At 35.6% G+C, this 15,338-nt stretch overlaps 1 protein-coding gene across 5 annotated transcripts in view; it reads left to right on the top strand.

Moving 5' to 3' along the window:
• Window positions 1–15,338, top strand: part of LOC135217245 (complexin-like) — a 344,903-nt gene that overhangs the window by 316,808 nt on the left and 12,757 nt on the right. For 2 of the 5 annotated variants that reach the window (XM_064252970.1, XM_064252971.1), the window contains exons 4-6: window positions 1,138–1,270; window positions 10,835–10,888; window positions 11,021–11,044. In XM_064252970.1, the coding sequence (XP_064109040.1) occupies window positions 1,138–1,270; window positions 10,835–10,888; window positions 11,021–11,044 (211 nt within the window). Of the gene's footprint in view, window positions 1–1,137; window positions 1,271–10,834; window positions 10,889–11,020; window positions 11,045–14,876; window positions 14,901–15,338 lie in introns of all 5 variants that reach the window. The other 3 variants (XM_064252972.1, XM_064252973.1, XM_064252974.1) reach the window with 3 other exon arrangements.

The raw sequence follows: 15,338 nt of genomic DNA, 5'->3' as shown, positions 1-15,338 counted from the left end.
CATAATATATGCTCTCGTTGATTGCAGGTTCTTCGTCAGATATTCGGTGTCCTTTTATTAATTAATGATGTCGACGCACTGTTGTAGCTTTGGACTTTCCATTATAATTCTGGACTTTTAATTAATTCTGTCGAGTTTGATAGTATCTGTCAGCTTCTAATTACAACTGTCAACTGCTAATTACATCGGATGATTTTTGCTTATACCGCTTCGCAAAATACACTTTATAGGAAATTATAGCACAAAGATGAGATACGGGAGCAAAGTGAACTCGAATAACAACAAATAAGCCCGATAATGTAATCAAAGGACTCAACAGTTTACTAAACAACGACTTGCAAGTGCTGACAATTCCATTAATTGAGAGGCAATCAGTCATAACGAATAATCGCAAAGAAGATCTCTCAGTTTCTCTCTCGGTCAGTAGAAGTGACTGGCAAAAATAAATACATTTTAAGTGTATTTTTCACCAACGCCCAATTAGTAGCACCCCGGTTAAGAACATTCATATTTGACTAACTTTTCCCCGCCTGTTTGATGTAATTGCTGCTTCAGTTACTTGAATTTCCGTGTTTTGAACGCGACATCAAAGAGCACAGCTCTTTTCATGTCCCAAATAAAATCGAATAAGCGCAGGTAGTAGTACCTCCTCCATTTAGAATACAGTATTTCCCCTTCATGCCTCTGCGTCCTTCATCCCCCCATCACATCGCTACCTCTTCCCAGGTGGTGAGGCTTTTGACCCGGGGCTTCTGTCTGTCTGTTAGGTTGATTAATCAAAAACCAATGAATGGGTTTTTAGGATATATTGTTACGTATAACATTCATTTTATTATAGGAAGTATCTGATTAAATTTGTGCGTGAATCCGGGGCTGGGTATGATGCATTTTCTTTTTCACGTCTTTATGTTATGATATAATGTTATTACATTAAATCAACCAAAAGTTTCACAGGTTAACTGAGTAACTGTGCACTCGCTTTACGGGAGTTTTGACATTTCTTCTTGTTCTTTGGTTGCTAAGTTTATTCCCATAATACCGTGAACACTTTTTCGTTGAGATGCAATCAGGCACATGCCTCATGTTGTTTTTTTTAAATTGAAGTTTGCAATTCATTTGTCTTTCTTTTCTTTGCAGTACAATATCAAGAAGAAGGAGGAAATCGTCCCTGAGGAACCCCAAATGCCCGACAACCCTCTCATGAGGAAGAAGAAAACCCCCGAGGAACTTGCTGCAGAAGCCGAGGCCGAAGATCAGGATGAGTTCACGAGTAAGTGGCTCGAGCCCTTGCAAGGCTACTGGCTTCCTCCTCCCCCTCACGCACTCACTCATGCAGTGTCTTTATTTTCCTTTTCTGGATTGGTTTTGGTTTTCTCTGTGTTGCTGTTGCTGTGCGGCACTCAAGTACTCACACTTTCGCTCTCATAGGATTCATCTTCACGCACATGAATGAATGGATGAACCAGTGAATAACAACACGGTTATTCATCCTCTGTTGCCTCGCTTTCTTGCCCCTATCCATCGGTCACTCGTGTTTTCCTTTTCACCGTCAGACACTGTCATAATGCATTCATTAGCAGGACAATAGCTCCTGTTTTAAACGTTTTGTAGAAGAAAACAAGCAAACATAAACTAATGACTAGGATATAAATTGCAGTAAAGATTATTCTACCAATAACTTTCTTAACTGCTATTTCACTTACATGTTTTATTTATCCTCGTGGTTTACAACTGCTTTTTATCTTGTCTTCACTAACATACAGCAGGTTTTTTTTATTAGCTTGTATATAAAAAATGTAGAGGATGCATTACTGTGTAGACCGTTCGCTGAAATGTCCTTTCTTGCGGAAGTCGCAAAAGGAAAGCTTTTGACATTGAGTTAGAGACAGATTAGGATTAGTTCAAACACATCGACGACGCATACACCATTTACATGATCTCATATTCTTAGGTAACGTTTGCTTTCCTGGATAAAGAACATATCTATATATATATATATATATATATATATATATATATATATATATATATATGTATGTATGTATGTATATATATATATATATTATATATATAATATATATATGTATGTATGTATATATAATATATATATATATATATATATATATATATATATATATATATATATATATATATATATATATATATATATAAGTAAGCGAATACCACGGGAAAATGATAGTCAGAAATCCAAGCGCTTTCGTCTTTATTCAGACGATGTCTAAATAAAGACGAAAGCGCTTGGATTTCTGACTATCATTTTCCCGTGTATTCGCTTATTTATGAAGTCACGTGCATCTACTGTGATTTTTTAAGCATATATATACGTATATATATATATATATATATATATATATATATATATATATATATATATGTGTGTGTGTATATATTTATATGTATATATAATATAGATATAGATATAGTATGATATAGATATAGATATAGATATAGATATAATAAAGATAGATACAGAGTATACATTTCGTCTAAGAACAAGCATATCATTGCCTTTTGAGCTAAAATTGAAATACACGAGCGATGAATGGGAAGTCACGACTCAAAGAATTCAAGCAATTAATTGTGCTTGATATTATCATCGCTGGTAATGAATAATTGCGTTATTCTTGCTTTAAGTGACGAATACTGTATGTGACCAGTTATGAGGATGATGTTAGGTGCAAATAACTGTATCTTCCCATGAATGATGTTTCTTATTGATGCATAAAATTATTTTATGGTTGTTTACAATTATAGAGATAACTAGATAGAGACATAGACATATAGATACGTAGAAAGATAGTTCACCGTATTTTATCGGTAATGCCATGGTGATTATGCTGTTATTTCAGCATTACTGTTATAATTCTTGAATGAATATAGTATTTTATAGACGCTGTCAGCCAAGAGTCTATGAGTTACTTTGCTAATGACGTTTGTTGTGACAAAACACAGTAAATGCTGAAGTTGATGCAGCATCACTGTTAGTCAGGAATTCAGTCGCTTTACCGTAAATGCCATTCGGGTCGGATAATTGTGTTTATTTTATTTATTTATTTATTTATTTTTTATGTATTAATTTATTTTTTTTCTGCGACAAGAAACTTTTTTTTCAGTAACCTATGGATTAGATTTTTCTTGAAACCCTGCGTTATTTTCTTAAAAATATTAGTTATGTTAGCGTGTACTACTAGACTGGTGCACTCACTTCAATATGAGTAGAGGTGTTCCAACTATTGATTATGAATATGTATTGTTTCACGGAATGCCTTTCGTCTGAACACTCTAATCAGCTATGCAAATGACAACAATAGTCAGTAGAGACATTTTATCCTTTGGACTTATGAAACTGATGACCTAGAGCTGATTGGAATCCTTTTCTAACCAAACACCCAAAGAACCAACAAAGCAGATCCCATCCACCTGACAATAAAGATGGAGTCATTATGAATTTAAGAGTCATTCATTTGAAAACGTTGCTTTCAATTAAATATATTAAAAAAGCGACTGATCATTCATAGATTCATAGTATAACCAATTCACATTACTGTATGATGCCATACACGAGTGAAGTGAAATCTCTTGAAATGATCCCAGGGAACCCCTGTGCGAAACCCCCCTTGGAGGAGATAGACCCATTAGGAGAGAAGCTTGAAGTAAAGACAACAAAAAGTCTTTAGGAGTCTCTCTCTCACAATGCGAATGCCTCATAAATATGACACTACATGTTTTATTTAGTCTTGTGTATAGCATATAAGGAGTGGAATTATCATCTTGGATATCTACTGACGGTTTATAAATATTATGTTTTTTCATATAGCTCTCTCTCTCTCTCTCTCTCTCTCTCTCTCTCTCTCTCTCTCTCTCTCGTGCAGCTTATCTGAAAGGGATGAGGATTGCCACAAACGCGTTCCCTAAGACACCCTAAAAAGACAGTGGGCCTCTGTTGACCTAAGCAGGAAGTTGGATAACCTATTAGTAGAGAAAGAAGCTAGACGTGAGGATTCTTCTCTACGTCAAAATATATTTTATCATAACGGAAGGCCTTAACGAGGTAATCCTCACCCAGGACCTGTCTTAACCTTACTAGGGTGAAACATTTCATAAGAAAAGCTACACCCCCCCCCCCCCCCCCCCATATCTCTCTCTCTCTCTCTCTCTCTCTCTCTCTCTCTCTCTCTCTCTCTCTCCATTTGCTTCGTGGGTAAACGAGGACAAAAGTTTCTCTCTGCGGTTTCTCTCCTGGAATAGAAATTCATCTTGATACCACATTGTCGAGGACATCCGATATTCCTCTTGGTTATTTATAGCGAAGTTTGCGAGCGCCTGCAGTGTTTGTGGGGCCAAAGTTTTATTAGAACGTCACTGTAAATAATTTAGTTGTGCGTCCTGGTGCGAGAAGTTCTTGTAGCAAGGAATTGCAATTTCCAGTACGATATAACCTGCTCGAGATATGATGGCTTTTAGATGAAAAGGGGATCTTAATATATTTGCGCCCCTGTCCCATAACTATTATCTGACAAAGCCTTCCTTCGTGTTTTTGTATCCACTTAGAGGCTGATTTTGATGCCGCTGTTTCGGAAAGAGAGAGTATTTGTTTTCTGGATGTTTGTACCAATTAAGAATCAAAGCTTGTATTCACAAGAAATGAGCTCATGGTGATTTGTGATAAGCCATTAACTGGATTATAATAATTTCTAGTGTATTTAATAAGGCTTTTCATTTCCTTTCTTTTTTCCTGTGCATTCGATAAGGCTTTTCATTTTTTCTGTTATCTGTAAATAAAATGTCAACATTTTCATAAGTCAAGCTTAAGAGTATTTTCCCACTTTTTTACAAAGATTTTTCAAGGATCATACATGGCAGAATATCAATTGTTTCAAGGAAAGAGAAAATTGACTCCATTAATTCTAAATAGTCCACAGATGGGTTCTATGTAAACTTCCATATTATTTTGATCGAAAGTAATATAAATGCAAACTTTACCATGTTTTTGTTAAAGAACTTCACTGAACAAAATTCTTTAGAACTTTCATATTCGTAGACGAAATCTAAATTTACCAGAGAATAACTTCCGAAGCTTAAGCCTACAGAGAGTCAAACCTCATTAATGAATCTTGATATTTCCTATCTGGGAATCATAGGTAGAGGTCGCCCCATATTGAGTTATCTTAAAACGTGCAAGTTTCCCTTTGCTTTAAGTAATATCCCTTTTCACTTCGGAATTCATTTCTGCTGAAATTCCCTTTCTGACAAGTTGTCAGAAATGACACCGAAGGATGTTCATAAAAGTCCCAAGTGCAGATGGTGGATGGATGACCTCCTCCAGAATTTTTCCTTGGGATCATTAAATTCTGACTGCAGAGAAAAAATTGAGACGAGAGGTGTCGAAACTTGTGGCATTATGACTAAGTCGTGGTGATTATGGAGGAAATTTTTTTCATTAAATTTACATTTTCTGAGAACGTCAAGTTTCTTTCTCCGTGGTGAATTTAGAAGTCAGTATGGTCACAAAAGTTTCATAAAAGAGATTATGCTGAAAACACTCATGAATAAAGGAATATGAAATTTAGGCCAAGTCCATGAGCCCTCCAATGGAAAGTCTAGCATCGCAGTGAAGTTATGTCCTGCTCTCTCTTTCTCTTCTACTTTCAGGCGCCACTCATCAACTTTTAACGCATCTCTTGCAAGAGGCGAAACAAAAAGGTCATTAACCTTTTACGAACAAAACCAGTGACTTTTTTAACAGAAGTATCATAGTATTGTCGACATTTTTCATTTCATCTATTTATTTACTTCTTTGGCTGTATGTGATTCATGTGATAAAGTTCCTAAAGATAACACTTGGACTCATTCATTTCGACAGCGTAGATGGTCTATTAATATCTTACTTGGAACAAAAAATCATTCCAGAAGCGGTGACGCTCTTAGAGCTGAAATAAAGAATTATTTTTGAATAAATGAAAGGAAACTGAATATAAGGATCATAGGTGATGTTCCAGTACTCACCCATAGCACCTACTAGGTACCGTATTTCACTCAACGTACACATTATTTAGCCAGAGGGGAGCACGACATTTAAATGTCTTTTCATTCTTGGAAATAGCGTTGGCTTTTGAGTGTTCGTTGCATTGCCCGCTTTCAAGCTGGTATTCATTATATGAAGAATGAAAGTTCTCTTGATTTAAGAAAATCACAAGAATTGGTCGATGACTATAATAAAAAATTGTGTGTTTTTGACACGAAATGCCAATGATTGCTTATAATTACAGACAGCCAAAGGCAGCGAGTCGTCACTTCATTTTAGCGTCATTCACGAATGACGATTCCATGTATGAGCCAGCCTCTATTTCAACCAGTCATGTTGGCTAAAACGTCGAATACACGTTAACATCAGTAATATCAACAAGATTAGACGCTGTGATATCAGTCATAATGTCTATGTTGATGGCGCCTCCTTGGTGGTCGCGGGTTCGATTCTCGGCCATTCCATTGAGGAGTGAGAGATGTGTATTTCTGGTGAAGAAGCTCACTCTCGACGTGGTTCGGAAGGCACGTTAAGCCGTTGGTCCCGTTGCTGAATAACCACTGGTACAATGCAACGTGAAAGCACCATACAAACAAAATGTTGATGGCTGTTACTGCTGATCGAAAATATGATGATGCCGCCATATGGTCGACTACCATGACAAATCACCTTCTTGCGACAATCTTTAGTAAGAGTGAACGAGACTCATTGTTGTAGGCCTGTCTTTTAAATCAAAGATGTCTCTCCAGTCTTCCCATCCACATTATGTGTCATTTCCTTTCATCCTAAAGCCATCGAAGCCTTGGCTGCCTCTCTAGTCTCCAGACTCTTTGGGCAGCTGCCAGCGATTTGGAATCTTTCACATAAGATGGCGTTTCATGTGATCGTTTTCATTCTAGAAATGTCCTTTCTAACATCTGGACAGAAGAACTTAACATATAATTTATCTATCATAGATATTAACGATGTAAAATGTTCCATGCAACACGATACCAGGTATGTTTATGAAAAACATCACTGCATTATAGGTGCTCTCTTTCGTTATAAGGGTTGAAAATGGTGCTTCTGATTATTTCTCAATTGATAGGAGCATCTTGATTAAACGGAAAGGTCACGGTTGCTTCGTGAACAGCGAATATACCAGTCATAATCTTAGCCACAAATTTGTTTTATGAAATGAAACCTCTGGCTGAGATTCGAAGACCTCTTGCTAACTACCACTTATCCTGGAATGGTAACTTCCAGTACCTTCTACTCGTTTCTTTCAAATCAAGTGCTTTTTCCGATGACCTTGGCTGGACGCCAAGTATCGTGGTAGTCCGCCCTGAAGAGACCCGTAAAACATTTTAAATTAACTTCCTTATACGGAAAGAAAGAAAAGTAATCAAGGATTTAGTAAAGGTATTTATACCATCATCATCTCCACAGCTATATCTTCATCGGCAGTGACGTAACTGGCGTTAGTGGCGCCAGGGGCGGACTCTGAAAATGCCGCCTCATTCCCGTGCTAAAGTGGTGAAAATTAAACGCACATTTTAAGCCTTAACACTCAATCATTTGTTTTATTTCAATAGAGCTAAAACAAAAACACAGCAGATTGACAAAGGAACCCTACGAGCCTCGCTAGGAAGCGTATTCGCTATTAATAGTGAAATATACTAGAAAATCTAGAATTGCGCCAGACCAGAAGCGGCACCATTATGATAAGCTGGAAACTTAAAGCAAAAGCAAGACAGCAGTCGTCCGTGCCACATCATATTTCAACGTACCTTGTTATCATTTTTCTTTTTTTGATACATAGTTTGGCTCAGACTTGATTTTTTTTTCAAGTGTGTTTCAAGATCCTTTCTTCTCTCATTTCTGAATCCTGCATCGTAATCATTTATCCTCAACAAATTTGATTTTTCTTACTAGGGATTAATCCCAAAAATATCACCCTTGAACATTCCAAACTCTCCACCTACCGTAACCTTTAACGCTTTGATTACAGCCCAACCTCATTCCACTCTCACAATCTGTTTGCCAAACCTAATTCTGGTAAAAAGCCTTGGCCACACACACTTCTCAGTTCTCTTAATTGTGTGCGAGTCGGGCTGGTGCCTCACTCAGTCCCCGAATCTGCCTAAGAAATGAAAAGTGCGGCCTCGTTTCCTCTAAAAGCCTGAATGACTCCATTGGCCTAATCGTGAATAATTTACCTGGTTATTTATTGATTGTTTGGGTCAATCTGGTCGGGGGAGAGGTATAATAAGTTACTAGGCGTGTTCCGACCTCCAGCTTACTCGGGACCCATGCAAGATTTTCCCCTCACGCATAAGTTTTAAACATTATATTCCTAAGTTTTAACGCAAATGAAAACGTGCTAGAATCTAGTCAAGTAGAGTCTTGTTTCACCAACGAAAATTAAAATGAATACGCTATATTTTATTAGAAATCATTTTTCTGCACTGTTTAACATGCACATTTTTATTTTTTCATTTTAATTTTAATAAATAAATAAAAAAATATCCTATCTGAAATTTCCTGTATCTTCAACTCAACACGAAATACCTTTTTCAGACCTTTTTAGGCTTTTCCTTAGATCTCTCCTTCTCCCCCCCTCCCCAAAAACAACAACAACTAAGGAGTTTGTATGTTTACTCCCCGAATAAGCGGAAATGACTGCCGCATTTGTTTTCCAGTAGACTAGCATCATAATTTACAACCACATTTTTTTCCCCCGTGGAAATTACAATGATTTTTTTCCGATATACTTTTTACGAAACATAATTCTGCTTCATCTAAAAAGAAAATGGCAATAATGCTTGAATAAGATCTTAAAAAAAAAAAAAAATTTATTTTGGGTTGACGCAAGTCCGAGTCCGACCAATCGGCGTGAATTGCTTGATAACTTGAATTATTTTTGTCGCTGATTTCCACGTAACTTCTTTGGCGTTACTTGATTTTACCAAGTAAATAGGAGAACAATAGTGACAGTGTTAGCAACATAAGTAGTGAAACAGCTGCAAAATATCAGTATTAACACAAATTATTAGAGCTGTAGTAGCTTAGGTAAAAGTAGTAATTAGATGTCACATACTGTTTTCAAGATGACTGTAAATGTTTTGAAGATTTGCTATTTTAATTCCAAAATATCTTTTCTGTTTTTATTTCTTCTTGTGATTTTCAGTTCCTAATCATTTTACTGATTATTTTTTTATGAAGATTTGTTTGAAGTTATTAAAATTCAAGTAAGTATAAAGAGCCTTAATCTTACTCGCTAATATTGATATTGGTGCATGAAAAATTTGTTATTTTTTCATGCTCTCGTTACTATGGCTGTGCTTTCAAACATACTATGCATGCTTGATTGTGTAGGACTTCATGATGTGAAATGGTTCAAAGTCGGCTCTGTTTGAATTCAAAAAGTGTAATTTTCCATTTCGCTTTTAACCATTTCGATAAAAGGAAAGTGAATTTACCATACTCCGTTTGCTCTTCTTCATTTCGCATTCCACAACAAGATGTGATTTAGTTTCAGCAATGCCATTTGGAAGGTTTCGCCTCTTGGGGTCTTCAGAAACTCAGGTCATTTTCTAGTACCATAAACCCACCGGGATGAGGTTTGAGTTCACCACCAATTCCAATCATTATTATTTTTAATAAAACTTTAACTAATATAAATTAAAAAGAAAAACAGCAGTGATGACTCCATTCGATAATTGTAGTTAACATTTTTTAATGATATTAAGTAGTTTGGTTTTTTTACTTTTTTTATCGTATGGGGAAAGATGCTTTCATATCTTACTTTCTGTATCTAGCATTGTCATCCTTATCCGTCATGAGATGTGCAACCATTTCGAACAAGCTGTGTATGACTTAAGTGCTAAATTCTATTTTCTCTTGTTCTGATCTGTGGAACCTCTCACATCCTTAGGCCTTAAGGACATTAAATGCACTTTTTCGCTTTGGTACCTGAAGGTCTGTGCATGCGCCAAACGCTTTCATGCCTGAGCCACGGAAAGCTAAAAGAAAAAACAATCTATCTTCATATTAAAAAGCTCCTTCTTTCCACTGTCCTCGGATCTGTATGTTGTTCCTATCATTTTGATTTCACCACTTATCCTGTGTTGTTTATTGTTTGGTCACTTTTCTTTTACCGGGAAGAATTAAAGTGCTTTTGCTTCAGTATGTCTTGGTTAATGATAAGGAGATGTCATCTTCTCCTTTTGGGTTGCCACCCCTCCCCCTCCACTGTCCATCTGGGTCTATACGGTACAATGGACGCTTAAATCTTGAAAAATTTCTTGTTTGTCTTTTCCTAAAGATTTTCTTTTAAGTATTGAGAATTATTGCCGTTTGATCAACTAAACCATTTATTATGAGCACGTCTTTGGTACCAATCCAAGCCATGTAAATTTAAGTGACTTTCACGAGAGACAATCAATTTTGAGTTCACTCTAACCGAACGTAGTCACCATGGATTTCGTTATTGTTTTCAGTCATTTCTTAATATTTTTGAAGACCCATATAATGAAGAACCCTTTTTCTATTATGTTGCAGTTTGTGGAAAAGAAGATAACCTGATTCATCGTCTGTCGTATTATAGTTCTGTTTTGATATCATTAAAAAGTTTTTCCTCTAGTTCAGTATTATTTTCATTCATTCTGTTCTAACATTCAGAGAAGTAATCCCTTGGAAGCTGCATAATTTCCTATTAGTTTATTTAGACTGTTTTAAAAGAGTATCCCATCGAACCCACTATTCATTTTCTATTACTCTTTCACTAACTTTTCCGTTCTGTTTCAGAATTGAAAAACACCATAGAAACACAAATTAATGAGGTGAAACAGCAGATAGAAGGTAAGTTCTAAAATATTCTCACAGGTTTTCTTTATAATATATAAAAGTCAAATAAATGATATCAAACATTAACAATAATACTCTTGAAGATAACATTTTCATTATTTTTTTTTATTTTATTCACTATATTAGAAAAGGTCTCGTCTGCAACAGATGGTAAGTCCGTCGGTATCAGGGCGTCAACATGATATTCGCTTGTAAATGATCGTATGAAGATGCAAATATGTTGCGGTACTTTCAAAAGCGTAATAGATATAGATACATATATATATGCAGTAATTGCCACTCTTGAAATATTAGTATTTCTTGTAAATTGGTTCACATTAGTTTGCTCACCCTTACTTAGATAGATTTGTAAAGTAAAACCATTTATTTTGCCGAAATAATTTAGCTACTTGATCGAAAGAGCGTCTGGTAATGTAATATTGGTATTCATCCGCATTAGGTAGATTAGGTGTAAAAACTAAGAATAACAACTGTAAGACCACCGTATATTGACACTGAGCTTTATCATTAACGGTATTATTGCTTCAGTATCTAGTTACAGCAGTGTTACTTGGGCTTGTAGATGTTTCCTTTCCTCTGTAAAATACCAATGCTTTCTTAGGTAGTCCCTAGATTAAAAGGAATTATCTTTGTTACCATGTGATGTATTCTAGTAAATGATTAAGTTCTGTAGGTAAGATCACTTATAACTATTTATTTTAGGTAGAGTGATGAATGATAAGGAACAAATTAAAAACTGTTTGGAAGTGGATCGTTGTCCTCGCCAATTGTGATATGTAAATTTAGAGTAAGATGGTTATGTGTAGTTAAATGTGCCTTTCAAGATTTGAGAGTGGAGTGATAAATTACAAATATTAAGATTTCAACCTGACTTCCTCCTGAAGTCACGGAAATGCAAAACCTATGCATATCTAAATCAATCGTAATCTTTGAAAGAGGCAGAAAATGATTAGTCAGAATCCGTTGCCCTTTCAGTGGTCTTCAACCGACTTCTTCCAGATAGAATTCCTAAGAATGCCATTGGTTAGACAACACTTGTGAGCCACGACAAAGAGGTAATGGCAGATTCGAGATTGATAGGACTAGGAATTTAAAGAGAGTAAATATGTGATGAAAGGAAAACAGTATATTCAGAAGGAATTGGGAAAAGAAATTTGGGTAAAACACGGAACAAAGAATTAAAAGATTAAGGAGAAATGAAGACTGAATAAATGAAAAAAAACTTAAAATGTAGATATTTAATTTGAAACACTCTAGAGAGATAAGGAGACGAAATGCACTATTAAGCATTGGCAGGGTTTATTTTCCAGCTACAACTTATTTGTTGCTTTTTTAGGCATTTCGAGTTAATTGAGATGTTTAACATCATTTTTTAACAAAAAGGTTCATCTCAAGAAAAAGTCATTTTCTATAACGCCGCAAAGCAGTGATTCATAAAGTTAGGAAATTGATTTCGAGTTGGTGTAAGTTAGACTCATTAGTCCATTATGCCATATCGGCTGAAGGGGATATTATGCTATCAGATCGCACAGTTAAAAATATCTAAGCAATACATCACATACTTCTGCATCGCCTTTAAAACAAACACTGATTGAGGATTCGTTTACTAGAAGAAAACTTGCCTCACTGCTCTCTCTCTCTCTCTCTCTCTCTCTCTCTCTCTCTCTCTCTCTCTCTCTCTCTCTCTCTCTCTCTCTGAGAAATCTGTAAAAGAAATTCCACAGAATTTAAGGATTATGTTTCAAAGTTTATATCGTTAACTTGAGTTTTCTTGTCTAAGAGCTTTAAGGTAAAATCAGGAGAAAGAAGATTCTTGTATGTTCTGGCTTCACCTATGACTAAGACACACATACAGAGGCGAGTGTGTTCAAGAGAGCACTGCCGCAGTCGCGGCAGATATGAATTTGCCTCCCTCTAGTGATTAACATTATGTCCTAGTTCACCGAAGTAAGCGCCTCAAAACTCAAATCGCTATTGCTCACTATTCTCATATGAACAAGTCGCACTAACATAAACAAAAGCAGCCTCACTTCTTTTTGCGAAGTTAGCCTGTTGCATCACCAGTAGAATTCGAATGACCTGGTAGCGACCCTGAGATTTTGTTGGTTTGCAAGAAAAAGAAATTGGTGTTTGGCTGAAATAATTATGAACAGTATAATCGCATTTCTTTGAAACTAGAATCTTGGACTCTATGACAAACCGTCACCAAATCTTAGATAACGTGAGGCAAGTTTTCTTATATTTGAATCAATTATATCACCTTATTTAGATTTTTCCTTTAAAATCTTTTAGGCTTTCTGTATTCATATAACGAAGCACATGCTGTGACTTTGAAAATGTGTTGCAGTACTTAACTTTTTTTTCGTTATTACCTAACTTTCAAATGTATCTAAAAAATATCCAAAGTGCAACATTAACTCCTTTCATTGTTTATAGACTATTTATTCACTAGGATTTTAAACATTTACCATAGCCTTGACACTGGTCTAGAGAATATTTATTCTGTGGTAGGACATGGGAGCGTTTGGAAAATTGGATGATCTTAGATGCCTTAGAGAATAATGTGGCTTCAGTCATTCGTTCTGTAGATGTTCATGTCAGTTTTCATATTGGGGGTTACTCTGTTTCATACCTATTGTAAGAGCAGTGACACTAAATAGAGGTGAGGGGTTTTGTTTTGTTTTTCATAACATTCCTCTAATTAAAATGGCTTTTCACTGAACGTCTGCATTTGTCCAGTACAGAGTGTCTCGCTTTTTCCAAACTTTTCCCATATCCTGTGATTCCAAGAGAGATATTACTCGCTTTGCTTTCATTTGTAAGTTTTTCATATATTTCCATATATTCAATAACTGTGGACACTGAAAAAACGCAGTAAGATATTAATTACATGAAATACACATCACGTCAACATTTAGCACTTGTCAGCCAATTTCAGTGTACGAGAAAGGATAGTTTGTCATGACTGTAATGGAGACTTATTTTTACATAGATTACGAATGTTGTGCTTGTGGTATTCGATACTCTATTTTGACAAGGTCATTTTTCATCCATTTGAGGACCTGCCTCAGTGTGTCCAGAATTTGTCATTTTGTCAAAACGAACATTTTCATTTTGATAGAGTTGCCTCGTATTGCTTGATTATTATGGTACATTGGTGTTAAAAACGTATGTGTATTTCTGAAAATCGGGTCTGTAGTTTAGCAAATGTTTTATTTTTGAAATTTGGTCATTTTTTAATCTTAGATAGAGAGGCATAAAGGTACTTCTTACAAAAGGTTACCTGTTGTCAAAGGTGGAGTCCTTACAAGCCACAATTAGACCAGAATTTCCCATCAAATTTCTAGTACTGAAACCAATGATGGATCACATTTTTGTTGTAATGACAAGAGTAAGCAAATTCCTTTTCATTATTAGAGGTCTTTGTTTGTTTGTAACCTTCCTCCAAGCATATGAGAGCATATATACCGTATATATGTGTGTTAATGCATAGACGTATGTAAGTGTATGCGTATATATTTATACACATACATTTATATACCGTGTATAATAACCGCTCTATACGAACACATATATATACATATTACATATATTTATGCATATATATACATATATATATGTATGTATGTATGTATTATGTATGGATGCATATCCAGCGAATCCCATTCTCTTCAAAAGAGACTCTTGTGACCACGGAGTTTCTTGAAGAATTTCCCATCCCTGGTCCCTTAGGCATCCAGATCCTGCCCTTGTCGTTCTTACAGTAGACGAAGCCCTGACCCCAGTGCCAATGAAACCTCTCCCAATGACAGAAAAGAAAAAAAGGCCCAAATCCAATAGTCCAAGTGCTTAGTTTTATCTCTGAATCAAGCAAGTCATGGTATGACTCAAGATGATATCATTTGTAACTACGTCAGTGTTACTAACCGATTTTCATTTTGTTTCTTTTCTCCCCCTCCCCCACCCCTTCATGAAATATTAGAAAAATTTCACATTCTTAGCGGTGGTAAGTTGGCAGAAAATATATCATCTGTTTGTCATATACATATATATATATACATATATAGTTCTTCTGCATAAGCTGATTTTTGCAAAGATTTCTGCCTGTCAGTACTTCCTTTAATTCTTAAAAAAAGGATAATCATAATGATAAAAATAACTCAGTCAAACTCATGTAGATCTATTAATGCAGGGCATAGGTATGCAGGCCAATGTCAATTTTATAAAAAAAAAATATCTCAATGACTTTTTTACAATAGAGTTTACAATTTCTTCACCCAAAATTTATTGATTTCAACTTTCGATCAGTTGTAAAAGAAAGGGACCTCATTTGTCTTGCGTCACAAACGCTGTTGGGCTGTAGGATGGAAAAACCATAATTCACACAGCCAAATAAAACTCTTTGGATTATCCGTACCGTATAGTCTACCAAATATTTAGAGTT

This window comes from Macrobrachium nipponense, chromosome 7, assembly GCF_015104395.2.
Source record: "Macrobrachium nipponense isolate FS-2020 chromosome 7, ASM1510439v2, whole genome shotgun sequence".
Lineage (NCBI taxonomy): Eukaryota > Metazoa > Arthropoda > Malacostraca > Decapoda > Palaemonidae > Macrobrachium > Macrobrachium nipponense.
The sequence above is the reverse complement of the archived record's forward strand: the minus strand, read 5'-3'. Positions and strand labels throughout refer to the sequence as shown.